This window comes from Molothrus aeneus, chromosome 14 (genome assembly GCF_037042795.1).
Source record: "Molothrus aeneus isolate 106 chromosome 14, BPBGC_Maene_1.0, whole genome shotgun sequence".
Classification (NCBI taxonomy): Eukaryota; Metazoa; Chordata; class Aves; order Passeriformes; family Icteridae; genus Molothrus; species Molothrus aeneus.
Genome location: NC_089659.1, coordinates 4,006,714 through 4,018,948, shown reverse-complemented (window position 1 = coordinate 4,018,948; position 12,235 = coordinate 4,006,714). Strand labels below are relative to the sequence as shown.

At 57.8% G+C, this 12,235-nt stretch overlaps 1 protein-coding gene across 2 annotated transcripts in view; it reads right to left on the bottom strand.

Moving 5' to 3' along the window:
* The window catches only part of FRMPD3 (FERM and PDZ domain containing 3), a 34,483-nt gene that overhangs the window by 18,669 nt on the left and 3,579 nt on the right, over positions 1 to 12,235 (bottom strand). The window contains exons 5-12 of one of the 2 annotated variants that reach the window (XM_066559227.1): positions 11,044 to 11,148; positions 9,981 to 10,088; positions 9,366 to 9,497; positions 8,146 to 8,265; positions 7,882 to 8,018; positions 7,024 to 7,147; positions 6,351 to 6,440; positions 4,828 to 5,007 (exon numbers count right to left, since the gene is read on the bottom strand). In XM_066559227.1, the coding sequence (XP_066415324.1) occupies positions 4,828 to 5,007; positions 6,351 to 6,440; positions 7,024 to 7,147; positions 7,882 to 8,018; positions 8,146 to 8,265; positions 9,366 to 9,497; positions 9,981 to 10,088; positions 11,044 to 11,148 (996 nt within the window). Of the gene's footprint in view, positions 1 to 4,827; positions 5,011 to 6,350; positions 6,441 to 7,023; positions 7,148 to 7,881; positions 8,019 to 8,145; positions 8,266 to 9,365; positions 9,498 to 9,980; positions 10,089 to 11,043; positions 11,149 to 12,235 lie in introns of both variants that reach the window. The other variant, XM_066559228.1, reaches the window with a different exon arrangement.

The following is a 12,235-nucleotide window of genomic DNA, read 5'->3' as shown; positions in this document are numbered from 1 at the left end:
CTGTGAGAGGAAGGGGCTCCTTGGCTCCTTCCAGGAGGAGAGGAGAGGGCTGAACCCCAGCTGTGCATGGTGCTGTGTTTTCCATGGCAGGCTGGAAGCACACCCTAGGACACCAACACCAGTACCCACATTCCAGGCACAGCAGCAGCAGCAGCCAGGGACCTTTCTGAATTAATTTTTCCTTTGGTTTCCTCTCTCAAGTCTTGATCTCAGCTTAAGCACCAGGCTGGCTGCAGGCCCTGCTGGGAGACCAAAGTCAATTACCCCAATGCCTTTGATTGAATTGTGCCTGGCCAGCAGCCAGTGCCACGGGCTCCTGCCCCAGAGCCCAGCACAGGGAACAGGGCACAGCCTGGGCCAGCTCCTCTGCTCCTCTGCAGAGCTTGCCCAGGCTCAGGTGATCCAGCTGTCCCCCAAGCACCTTCTGTCATTCACATTCAGAGTGCTTCAGCAGCCTTTTTCCCAATGTCAAGCCTGTTAATAACAAAAAGCCCAGCAGTGTGCAGCTGTGTAAATCAGAAAGGAGAAATGCTCCATTGGAAAAGCCATTTCAGAAAGAACAAACCCTCTGCTCCTGTGGGGGCTGTGGAGCTGCACAGCCAGGGGAGCCTGGAGCTGAGCAGCTCTCCCCACAGCTCCTGGAGCCTGGGGGAGCAGCCACCTCCCGTGCCCCCTCCAGGCTTGCCCAGGTGCCAGGCAGGAGCTGCTGGCATTGTCCTTCCTGGCAGGTACAGGAGGAATTTGCACTGCTGCCCCAGGGAGCTGCATGCCTGCAGCTCCATTCTGAGCTGGCTCAGAAGCACTGGCCACTCTCAAATGCTGGTCCCAGCAGGAGGGGGAAGCCCCTGGGAGATGCAGAGCCCTCTAACCTGGCAAGGTGCACTTAATAAAGATTATATAAAATGCATAAAGATCACAGGAGACACCTTGTGCCACCTCCCTGCCCCCAGCACTGAGCTCCAGAATCAGGGCCCAGACACTGATTCCGAGGAGGAAGAACAGAGAAGCAACAGCCCCAGCAGAAAGGAGGCTTTGTCAGGTGAGAATGACCACTGGAACCTGCCAAATGACCACCTGCACCACTGCAGTGCAGCTGGGGATGTGCACTCCTGCCCCCAGCTGCAGGCTGAGAACTTTCTCAGCATTCCCAAGCAGAGCTGCTCAGTCCTTCCATGACTGATGAGACAAAACCTGCTCCTGTCCTCCCTGCAGCTCTCACAGATCTTGCAGGGAACAAAAATCCTTGGAATGAGCAGCAGAAACCTGGAGGGTTCTGTTTTTCTGTCCCGAGGTTGTGTGGCTCCTCTCTGAGGGGTTCTATCAGCATCTGCCCCCCTCTTGCCACAGTGGCAAAAAGCAGAGGTTCCAGACCTGGGTTTGTATCCCTGGGCTGTTTTAAACAGAAATTGAAGGCCAGGATGGAAAAACTCCAAAACAAACCAATTAACTACACCTAGTGAATAATTCATAAGACAAACAGTGTTTCTTTTCCGCCCAAAATAAATGCAAATGGTTTATGATCTCCTCAAGCCTGTTTGTTACCTGAAAATCTCCCCCAGCTCCTTCCTGGCAGGTGAGTCTAGGCTGTTGTTGCAGCTCAGCAGCAGGTAAGGATGTCTGGACTGTGCTGGCTGGTTTGGTCAGGCAGTTCAGAACCCCCAGCTGGGGGCTGCTCCATGACCTGACCCTTTTTTTAACCCATTTTAGCTACACTTAGAAATTCAAGATGGTCTTTCTGCACAAAACCCTAAAGCATCATTGGCCATCTGTGTTTCCACAGTAACTCAGTGAGCACCTCCTACAGATTCAGGCTGGGAGCTGCCCCAGCACCAGCATCCTCTGACAGCAGCAGTGCAGGCATCAGGGTGAATAGCCCAGGGGGACATCCCCTCCTACACTGGAGCTCTGACAGGCTCCCAGGGGTGACATGGATTTGACAGGTCCCCAGAGCAGCCAGGACAACACTTTGAGCCCTCTAATGGTTTGCAACTCACAGCAGAAACTGATTGATTTGCAACCTGGGGCTTTAGCCAGTGACACGTTCAGTGCAATAGAATAATTGCAGAGAGCAGATTAGCAGATTACTGTGAGGTAATGATCTTTTTGCCCGCTTTTCTTAGCCTGCCTCATCCATCCCTGTCCTGTGTGGGATTAGCATATGCCTGGTTTTGGAGCAAACATTCTGCCTTTAAAACCCAGCCCTTCAGATAATGGCTAAATGAAGACAGATAACAGCAGCCCTGCCCTGGCACTCTGCTGTTGAGCTGCTGGGATCCATAAATGGGTGTTTGCTCCATTCCAGGCAGGCAGAGGGGCTTTTGGTGGCCAGAGGCAGCTGCCTGGAATTTCTCCTGGAGATAAAGGCACCGTGCATGTGGATGTGCTTGCAGGAAGGTGTGAGCTGCTTACTCCAGTGAGCCGGCTTTTCTCCAGCCTCTGGGGGGCTGGATAGCAGGGTCACAGGGGAAAGTCTGCTCCTGCAGCAGGAAAGGGCTGGAGGAGGCACAGAGTGGATTTCTGCAGCAGGGAATGGCTGTGGGGAGCAGTGCTGCAGGATCCGTGCACAAGTGCGTGGGAATTGCCACCTAATTTAGAGCAGATGGATGCCAGCACCACCCAAGCCTCCAGAGCATCTGTCCCTCCTGTGGCCAGCCTGTGCTGGGGGGCACAGTGCTCTCCTCCACACCAGGGAGGGGACAGCAGCACCCCAAGAGCTCAGTGCCATGGAGCTGGGTGACAATGGGGACAGCCACGCTCAGAGAGAGCACTCACAGTGAGCCACAGGAACAGGGGCATGAGCAGCCTGTTATTAATGCACTAATGGGGTCATTTTATACACACAAATCCCCCATGATTAATGCATTAATGGGGTGGTTTTATACACACAAGTCCAAGGGACGTGGGCAGCAGGAGGAAGCAGCAGGGCTGCTCGTGGTGCAGCCAATATCCCCTGGTTATTCCTGCTCTGTAAGGAGAAAATGGATGGATTCCTGCACTGCCCAGGCAGCTGGAGGGCTTTCAGCAGGGGAGGGTGAGGGCTTTGAAGGGTTGGGACAGGCACAGCAGGACACCCAGGATTGAACTGCACAACAACTGACCTCGGTGGGATGCAGAAGAGGGAATGTTAAAAATGTTACAGTTGACCAAATACCCACTGGATTAGGAATTCAAAGAAAGGGCTTTGTGGATGAGGCTGTGGAGGGGATGAGGATTAGCACAGCTCTGGCAGAGGCTCCTGGGGTGTTAGTGCAGGTGAGCAGAGCTGCTGGAGCAGGCACAGTGGCAGCAGGAAAACAGACTTGGAGGAATTAATGAGCTGGGTGGGAGAAAGTGCTAAAATCCACCAGGACAGGAGGCAGCAGGAAAATCCTAAACAAATCCACCATGATTACAGCTGTGAGACTACCACTGAAACAGTGCAAAGAGAGGGCTGCAGAGAGGGCTGAGGCTTGGACACCTTGCAGGAGTGAAACACAGAGACAGCTGGCAAAGCAGCTCAGCTTCATCAGTCTAGGGGAAAAGGGGTGAATGCTGGGGCAGGAGAGCTGACCCACAGCCAAAGGCTCAGAGGGTTTGTGCAGCAGCACCTCCCTGCCCCACAGAGCCCTGGCCCCACTGTGCCAGACACTCTGCCAAGTACTGCTCCTGACTGATTGACTCCAAACTCAATCCTCACTCTGTCCTCTTGAATTCAAGGTGGGAGGAGAGGAGAAGACTTGGCATTTATCAGTGAGATCTCTGCCTCTGCTGTCCTTCCCCAGGGGGCAGGGACACCGAGGATGCCCTGGGGACACACACAGCTGTGTGCCTTGGAGTCTGCCAGGGCCATGGCCCAGCTGTTAAAATCCTCAGCAAAGGCCAAGGCAAGATCTCCTTAGGATCTGGTGGCTGCTGCACCAGGCACCAAAGAAGGAAATAAAGATCTTGCTGTGCTGCTGACACTGTTCTTGGAGGGTTTGGGAGCCTTGAGGGGTGAGGAGGGGTGGCAGGGGCTGACCACAGGGATTGACCATCAGAACCAGCACTGCAGTACACAACCACAGCAGGAGATGGGGGATGACACCACAGGGTTCACCAGGGTGTGCCAAGGAGTGCGCTGGGGCTGAAGGGGGGATAACAGGGGCAGCTGGCAGGGTACCCAGGGGGTGGCTACTGGGCCAGGGACACACAGCCATCTGTGCTCACCCTGAGCCTGACACCTCCTTCCTGTCATTTCCACTTCATTCAACAATCCTGCCTGCCTTGACAAGTTCCACAAGTGCTACTAATGCATGAAACCCCCCAGTCCCCTGCAGCAGCTGCAGCCAGCCCAGCTATGGCCATGCACTGCTCCTCTCCAGCCCTGAGCACAGGTGAGGTGCTGTCCTGCCTCCAAAGGGTGCTGCTGCCTGCCTGGCCTGTGCCACCCCATCTGCCCAAGGATCCTGCTTGAACCATTAGGGAGGTGTTTGGGACATGGCCAGAAGGGCACCATGCCTGCCCTGTCACCCTGGGTCATGGCCAGGGTCCTGTTACCTTGGATCATGGCCAGAATGCCACCATGCCTCTCCTGTGGCCCTGGGTCATGGCCAGAAGGGCACCATGCCTGCCCTGTGAGCCTGGGTCATGGCCAGAAGGGCACCATGCCTGCCCTGTGGCCCTCAGCAGCCATTCCTGTGTGGCACAAGCAGTCAGAGCAGCAGGGGAGATGCTGCAGACCCCGCTGTGAAGGGGTTTTGGAGTCTCTAGGAATCCCCAAGCAGGTTCTCCAGCACACAGCTGTGATGTGAATCCCCTCAAAGGCTGGCCCCAAAGCCCCAGCCTCATCTCCACAGCACCCATGCCTACCTTGGCATCCAGGATGCTGGTCTCCACCCGGGCCACGCCCTGGTTCTCCCTGAACAGCTGGATCTTGCTGACCTTGCTGAACTCTGACAGCACCGTGGTGAGGTTGGTTTTCAGGTCAATGACGTGGCTGATGCCGTGCCGGGGTCCCACCAGCAGGGTGGTGGCTGGCTGCTTCTCATCCTGCTGGCACATGGGGAGACAGACAGACAGACAGACAGGCAGGGTGAACAGACACACCCAGCGTGGCACAGCCTGCACGTGGCTCTCTCCATGCAGCCCAGCCTCAGTGCTGGCAGCCTGGTCAGCTCCAGGATGGCTTTGGTAGAGCAGTGGGTGAGGCTGGTGCCACCAACCTGCCCCCTGAGCCCCTTGGAGAGCTGGGAGTGGTGTGCAGGATGCCAGGGCTGTTTAAAAGTAAAGCTCTGAACTGAGTGTCCACGTGAAATATTCAGGCTCACTGGTGTCACTACACTAAAGCAAGTGTGTTACAAATCTGTCTGATCTGACATTGCCTCTGAGAGAAGGAAGCAAAGGAGGGAGTGAATGGATTTCAGAAAAGAAGAAAGACCAAAGCTTGACTGGAAATAGGGATGTTTCTTGCTCTGGTCTAAAAGGATGCTTCAAGCCAGGTGTGGAGGGGAACAGGAGCTGGGCAGACCATTGCAGAGGAAAATAAGGGAATACTTTTTACCACTTCAACACAGTTCAACTCACAGGCTGGCTCAGAGGCATTGCTTTGGTGACAGAGATAAAAAAAAATAAATGCTGTCTACTCAGGCAGCGTCAGGGGCAGGCTCTGAGTGCTCTGCCATGGCACCAAGCAGACACCACCAGGCTGTGCCTGCACTGATTTCCTGCAGGCAGCCCTTTGAGCTGTGGGGTGAGGGACAGAGCAGAGCAAAGGCTGCCAGAGATGGAACCCAGCAGGCAAAGCACAGGAAGCCAGGGAAGTGCTGAGACCACGGGTGGGGGTAAAGGGAGGGATGGCAGAGAGGTGACACCTACATGGGGACCTCTGGGTGGGAGGTGGAGTGAGAGGGATGAGGGGGGAGCCAGGTCCTGTTTGTGCTGGTGGCTTTCCTCCTGCTGAGGTGGTTGGGGTGAGCAGTGGAGATGAAGGATCACTGTGGCAGGGATCAGGCTGCAGCACCTGTGACAGGGCAGCAAGCCCAGCTGTGGGCAAGCAGGGACCACAGTGGCCTTGGCCAGGAGCTGCCCTCTTCCAGGATGGATGGCAGGATGTGCCAGGCATGACTGAGCTACAAACACATGCCTGAAACTCCTCCAGCTTCACTGAGCAGGTCATGTTGCTGCCCCACAGGCTGGCAGGAACAGAGCAGCTCCTGACCCTGCAGATCTGGAAACCCAACCTGCTGACAGCAGAGCATCCAAGGCTTTCTGGGTGGGCTTGGAGCTCAGCAGGGCAGAGCAGGAGACTGAGGGGAGTGATTTCTGTGGGAGCCACGTGTCCCCATGGCACACTCAGGAGCAGGCACCCCCCAGCCCAGCCTGGGTTACCGTACCAGTCCCACTGTGTTGAAGAGAACCCCAGCGAAGGTGGGCAGCTCGTTCAGGATCCTCAGGTACTGCAGCTTTGCCTGGGCTGTGGAGACCTGCCAAAACACCACACAGCTGATCACTGTGAGCACAGCACAAGAGAGGCAGGAGGCTGGGGCAGAGCTGGGGCTCTCAGCTAGGGGGGCACAGCAAGCTGTCAGGCAGCTCTGGGCATGGCAGCGAGTCTGAGTCAGGGGTGAGGGGGTCTCCACTCCCCTGCCATCCTGGGCAGCTGTTGGGAGGAAACTCAGAGCAGGGCACAGCCAGGAAGGAGCCCCAGTGCTTGATGTATAATCCCCCTGAGATGCACAACCCACCCTCCCTCCCTCCCTGGGGAGCTGTGAAGGCTGCAGGGACCAAGGCAATGGCTCCAGAGCTTTCCAAGCCCAGAGCAGAGATAACAACGAGCTGGTGTGTGCCACTTCAGCCAAGCCTCAGCTGATCTCAGCCCTGATCCTCACTGCACTCCCTGCAATCCACATCAGCTCCTGAGAGTGGATTCAGGAGAGAGAGAGTCTCTACCTGGCTGTGGGATTTATCTCCCATCCAGGGGATTTAATAACAGAAGTCCCCGAGGAGCTGGGGACAGCAAGCTGCCACCCCCCAGCCCTGAACAGGGACCCTTTGGGCTGGGCTCACCTTGGTGCCCCCAGGCTGGTGCTGGTGGGCTTTGAGCTGCTGCGAGAGGGATTTCCGGAGGCTCTTCTCTTTGATGAGCTGCAGGAGCGAGGGGGGCAGGAAGGGCTCCAGCCCCCACTCCTTCCTGTGGGGAGGGAAACCTGCATGAGCTGCCAGGTCGGAGGCACTGCCAGCGAGCAGAGAGGGACACAAAACTGTCCCAGAGCATCCTCCTGCCGTCAGAGGGAGCTGGAGCCACACCAGCACCTCCTTGGCACCACAGGCGGAGCAGCAGCAGCCCCCAGCTCGGGTCCCCGAGGGGATGGGATCCCAGGCTGGTGACACAGCTACCAGCTTCAGGCTGGGGAACAGCAGTGCCACGCTCTGCAGCAGACCCCGGCTCCCACTCACCTTCATGTAAACTTAGGGATGCAGGGCAAATTCCCAAACCTCCTTTAGGGTGACCCCTCCCTCCTTCCTCCCTGTGCCGACTCGGCAAGGCCAGCCTGCAGAGATGGGCTGGGTATGGGTTTAGGTCCCCCAGGAGCCACAGGAGGGCTGAGCCAGTGCTTGGTGACAGGCTGAGGTTACACAGCCACAGAGCTTCTCCTTGCCTTGGAGAGAGGTGGAAAAACAGCCCAGGTTCCCATGGAAATGATCCTGGGCTCACAGCGAGTGTCCCCAGCCCTGGCTGCTGCATGTCAGCATGGGGGGGCCTTACACAGCCCCGTGCTGGGACCAGGGGTGGCTGTCACTGCTGCCAAGCCCCTGAGCCACCACCCAGCTCCACTCCCCAAAACATGGCTGTGACACAGGGACACGGGGAAGGACAACAAAGGAGGGCTGTGTGGGAGCCTGGGCACAGGCAGGAGCACTCACTCCACATTCTTGAGGGAGACCTTCTGGCTGGGGCGGGTGGCTGAGACAGTGATGTAGATGTGGAGGGCAGCCAGCCCCAGCAGCATCTCAGGCTTGGGCTCTGTGCCGAAGCGCTCTCTGATCACATCGTTGCGGCTCTGCGGGAGGGACAAGAGGTGTCCTCACACAGCCCCAGGGACAGCCACTGCCACCTGAGGGTGCCACTACAGGGCCCAGCCTTGGCAGACGTGTGGGCCACGAGCACCAGCAGCCCCCAGTCCCCACCTGGATGTACAGGTACTCGAAAGCTGCAGGGTCCCGGCGCAGCAGCTCCACCGGGTCCTTGGGGAAGAAGCTCACACGGAAGAGGCATCTCATGCCGTGGTAGTGTGTTCTCTGCACCACCTGTGGCAGGAGCAGAGGGGAGTAGTGAGCCCAGGAACCACAGGATGCAGGGCACGAGATGCCCTCTCCTCTCTTCTGGTGTTTGATTTGATTTCTCTCCTCCACGCACCACCTTTCATCCCGACAACATCCCATTGGTGGGATAGCTTTGCCTGCTGCTGTAGGGTTTATGCCACTCAGGATAATGTTTGCTCCATGATCCCCATTTTATCCCGGTTCTGTGCAGTGCCAGCTTATTGGCTCTCCCAGCCAAGGATGCTCATGAGTGCTGTCTGCGGCTGCCCAGGCTGGAGCACAGAGCAGCTCCATGGTGCTGTCAGTGTGGGGTGGATAAAACCCTGACTGTCTCCCTCTTTGGCCACCCTTTTCACCCCTGAGCCTGCAGAACCATGCCAGAGGCAAGGAGAGGCTGTGCCACCCCACAGCACAATCCCAGCCTGTCACAGCACATGTCACAGTTGAGATGGCCACGATACACAGAGTGTCACCATACAATTTCAGAAAGCTTCAACCCATACAGAGTAATACCAGGTCACTTCAGAAGGTTGTATGCTGTAGGCATCTCCTTTCTCTGGTTCTTTAGCCCAACCCTTTACCCCCCTCACGTTGATGCACTGCCCCTGTGTGCCCTCTGCTCCCTTTGGTGGTTGCTCAGCACACCTGGGCACTCCATGGCTCATTGCTGCCAGTGCTGCTCACCTGCTGCTCACAGCTGTGCCCACTGGGGATGAGGCTGGGCCAGCCCATCCCAGTGACCCCAAACTGTGCCTACAGCACAGCCCCATCCCAGTGACCCCAAACTGTGTGCACACAGCACAGCCCCATCCCAGTGACCCCAAACTGTGTGCCCACAGCACAGCCCCATCCCAGTGACCCCAAACTGTGCCTACAGCACAGCCCCATCCCAGTGACCCCAAACTGTGTGCACACAGCACAGCCCCATCCCAGTGACCCCAAACTGTGCACACAGCACAGCCCCATCCCAGTGACCCCAAACTGTGCCCCTACACCAGCCAAGCCCACAGTGGAGGAAGAGGAGGCTCTCCGTGCCCAGCCCCTCACCTGGGCCATCCCAACACCCTCCCACCCCAGCAGCTTACATGGGCCAGAGGCTGCTTGTCCTGGAGCAGCAGGAAGCGGTGGCTCTGCTCTGGGCTGGAATACTCCAGGACCAGGGCAAAGTGCTCGATGTGTCTCAGTGACAGGCGGTCCTGCAACGTCACCATCACGTCCTGCAAACACCACGGACAGCCCTGGGTGCCAGGCACTGGCTGCTTCCCAAGGGGGAGCTGGGACCTCACTGAGAGCCCACTCTGAGCTCACTGAGAGGCCCTGGCAGCCAGGGCAGTGCCAGGATGAGGCTGAGAGGGTGCACAGGGTAGCACCAGTGGCCCTGCAGCAGGAGCTGACCAGCACCTGGGCTAACCCTGGGTGGTGCTGGGGGAGCTGCCCGTGGCAGGGGCACTCACAGGAGATCCAGCCTGGCTGGAGGGCAGGCTCACAGCAGGGAGAGAAGTCAGGAGAGGCAGAGCCAGCAAAGCCCCATCCCTGCCAGCTGCAGAGCGTGCTGCCTGGGGAGGCAGACGGGCCATCCATCATGCCAGAGCGGCTCACAGCCAGCCCAGCGCTGCTGATCGTGCTCAGGAAGCAGAAATGGATCGGGCAGGTGGGAGGAGAGGAGGGACACCGAGCCCCGAGGGAGAGGAGGGGCTCACCTTCACAGTGGTTCGGCCATCGAACGTGAAGGATTTGATCTGCCCGTTCTCCAGGAAAACCTTCAGCACGTTGGGAATGAGGAGGAGAGCTTCTTTCTTCAACATGTCCTGGCATGTGGGGCCAGCAAAGGGGGAGGCGAGGAGGGTGGGGGGCACGGAGAGAGGAGGGAGGGCGGGGACAGAGAGAGTGTCAGTGATGGAGCACTCGTGGCATCCTCTGCTGCTCTGGGCTTTGTGCTAAGAGCACATTTCCCCTGAAAAGCCAGCGTTCTGAAGCGCAGAGCTGAGGCAATTCAGAGCTGCCTGACAGATTCACCTGCTCAGCTCGCAGCAGCTGCAGTGGAGCAGAGCACCTGGCTCTGCCCAGCACACCCAGTGCCCGTGCCTGGCAGCCTGTCCTGCTCCCCAGCTGCTGTCCCAGGCAGGAGGAACGGCTGGGGTGGCTCAGAGCTGATCCCTCCTGCCTGACCCTCACCCCAAACCTATCCCCCCTCAGCCCTGCCCACCCCCTCTGCAGGAAGTTGGGAGAAGGCTGATTTTATTTGGTGAGAAGCTTTTCAATCAGATAATTACCTAATTGATTTTGCTTAAAAATAGAACATGCTAGAAGCGCTTTACAGGGTTTTTTTTTTTCACATTTGTTTTGTTGTTAATAAAACCTTTCTGCAATTAAGAGATAAAAGCACTGGGCTGGAACTCTCCAGCTTCCACAGCCATTCAGCAGTGCCCTGGTCACCCTGCCCCACACATTTGCAGTGCAAAGCTTTTGGGATCAGGCTGGAAGTCACAGATCTTCCTTAGAGCAGGCACTGGCATTGCCTGGGTGCTCAGGGGGACTCAGCTGAGACCAGGTTTCTGAGCCAGTTTTTAGGGCTCCTTCAGAAGGACAGGGGACAACCACACAAAGTCCCCCCAGCAGTGACCCAACACACTGACTGTGACCAAGGGCTCCCCAGCCCAGACAGCTGCTCTCAACTGCAGAGCCCAGAGCAGGGAAGAGGAGCCCTGTGGCCCTGGGGCCACCTCAGGGGGTGAAGCACAGGGAAGGCAGGGCAGGACTTACTGGGTCTGTCTCACCGACCGTCACCTGCTCAGAGAATCGGACTTTGGCCGGGTTGGACCTGAGCTTCGCCTTCTTGGCTGCGCTGATGAAAGCAGATTTGGGGGACTGGAAAGAGAGCACTGGGTCAATCACCTGCCTGCCCTGGGAGCCACGGTGTGGGGAAAGGCAGACACACAGAGGAAACCCCTCTGGAGCCAGCGTGGTGATGGGGAGTGGGCAGCAAAGCATGAAATGGGGAGGGTGGAAAGCAAACCCCCTTGGCTGTGGTTACACAGCAAAGCATGAAATGGGGAGGGTGGAAAGCAAACCCCCTTGGCTGTGGTTACACAGCGCTGCAGGCAGGGCCAGAAGGATGAGCAGCAGCCCCTGAAGTCACACCAGCAGCATCAGTGTGGCAGGGAGGCTGCACCCCAGTGCCTGGCACCCCTTGTGCAGGCTGAGCTGCAGCAGATGTCAGCCAGGGCTTGCCTGGAGGCACTGGCACCAGCTGGATGGGAGTGATGAACCCCTTTGATGTGGTTTGCAGCCCCAGGGAGATGGCAGCACCACGGGCATCCCTGCAGGATGTTCTGGTGGCAGTGCGTGCACACACTCCAGCACAGAGACAGTCATGCCAGAGCTGTGTGTGTCTGATGGTGCCAGCACCAGCTGAGCTGCCTGTCCTGGCTGGTGGCCAGCCTGGGCTGGGAGGAAAAAAGCTTTTTTGGAGTGTGGCACACGCCCCTGCTCCTGACAGAGCAGCGCTGGGTGGGGCATCTCTTTTCTGGAGAGGAGGGGAGCACAGGGGAGCTCTCACACCCCCTTCTTTCCCAACATCAAAGACTCGGTGAAGCACAGACGGTGCCTCTGGTGTGACAGCTCGGTGTGCCCCAGGGCAGCATCAGCATCCCCAGCCCTCCCAGCTCCCCAGCGACTCCCGGGCCAGCAGCGACCCCTCCCTGCCGCCCCTGGCACGGTGAGTTACCCCATCACACACACGGGATGGGGATATTTTCCCTCCCTCCCTCCTGGTGACAAGGACAGCGAGATGGCTGCAGGCCCACTGACCCCAAGGGGCCGTGGCAGCTCTCAGACCCCACAGCTTGGAAGAGCCTCAGGGTGCTAGGACATGGCCCCAGCAAATCAGCTGAGCTGCCTGAGTGCTCTCCAGGTCTCCCAAGGTCTCTAGGAACCCTGCCTTGGTCTCCAAAAG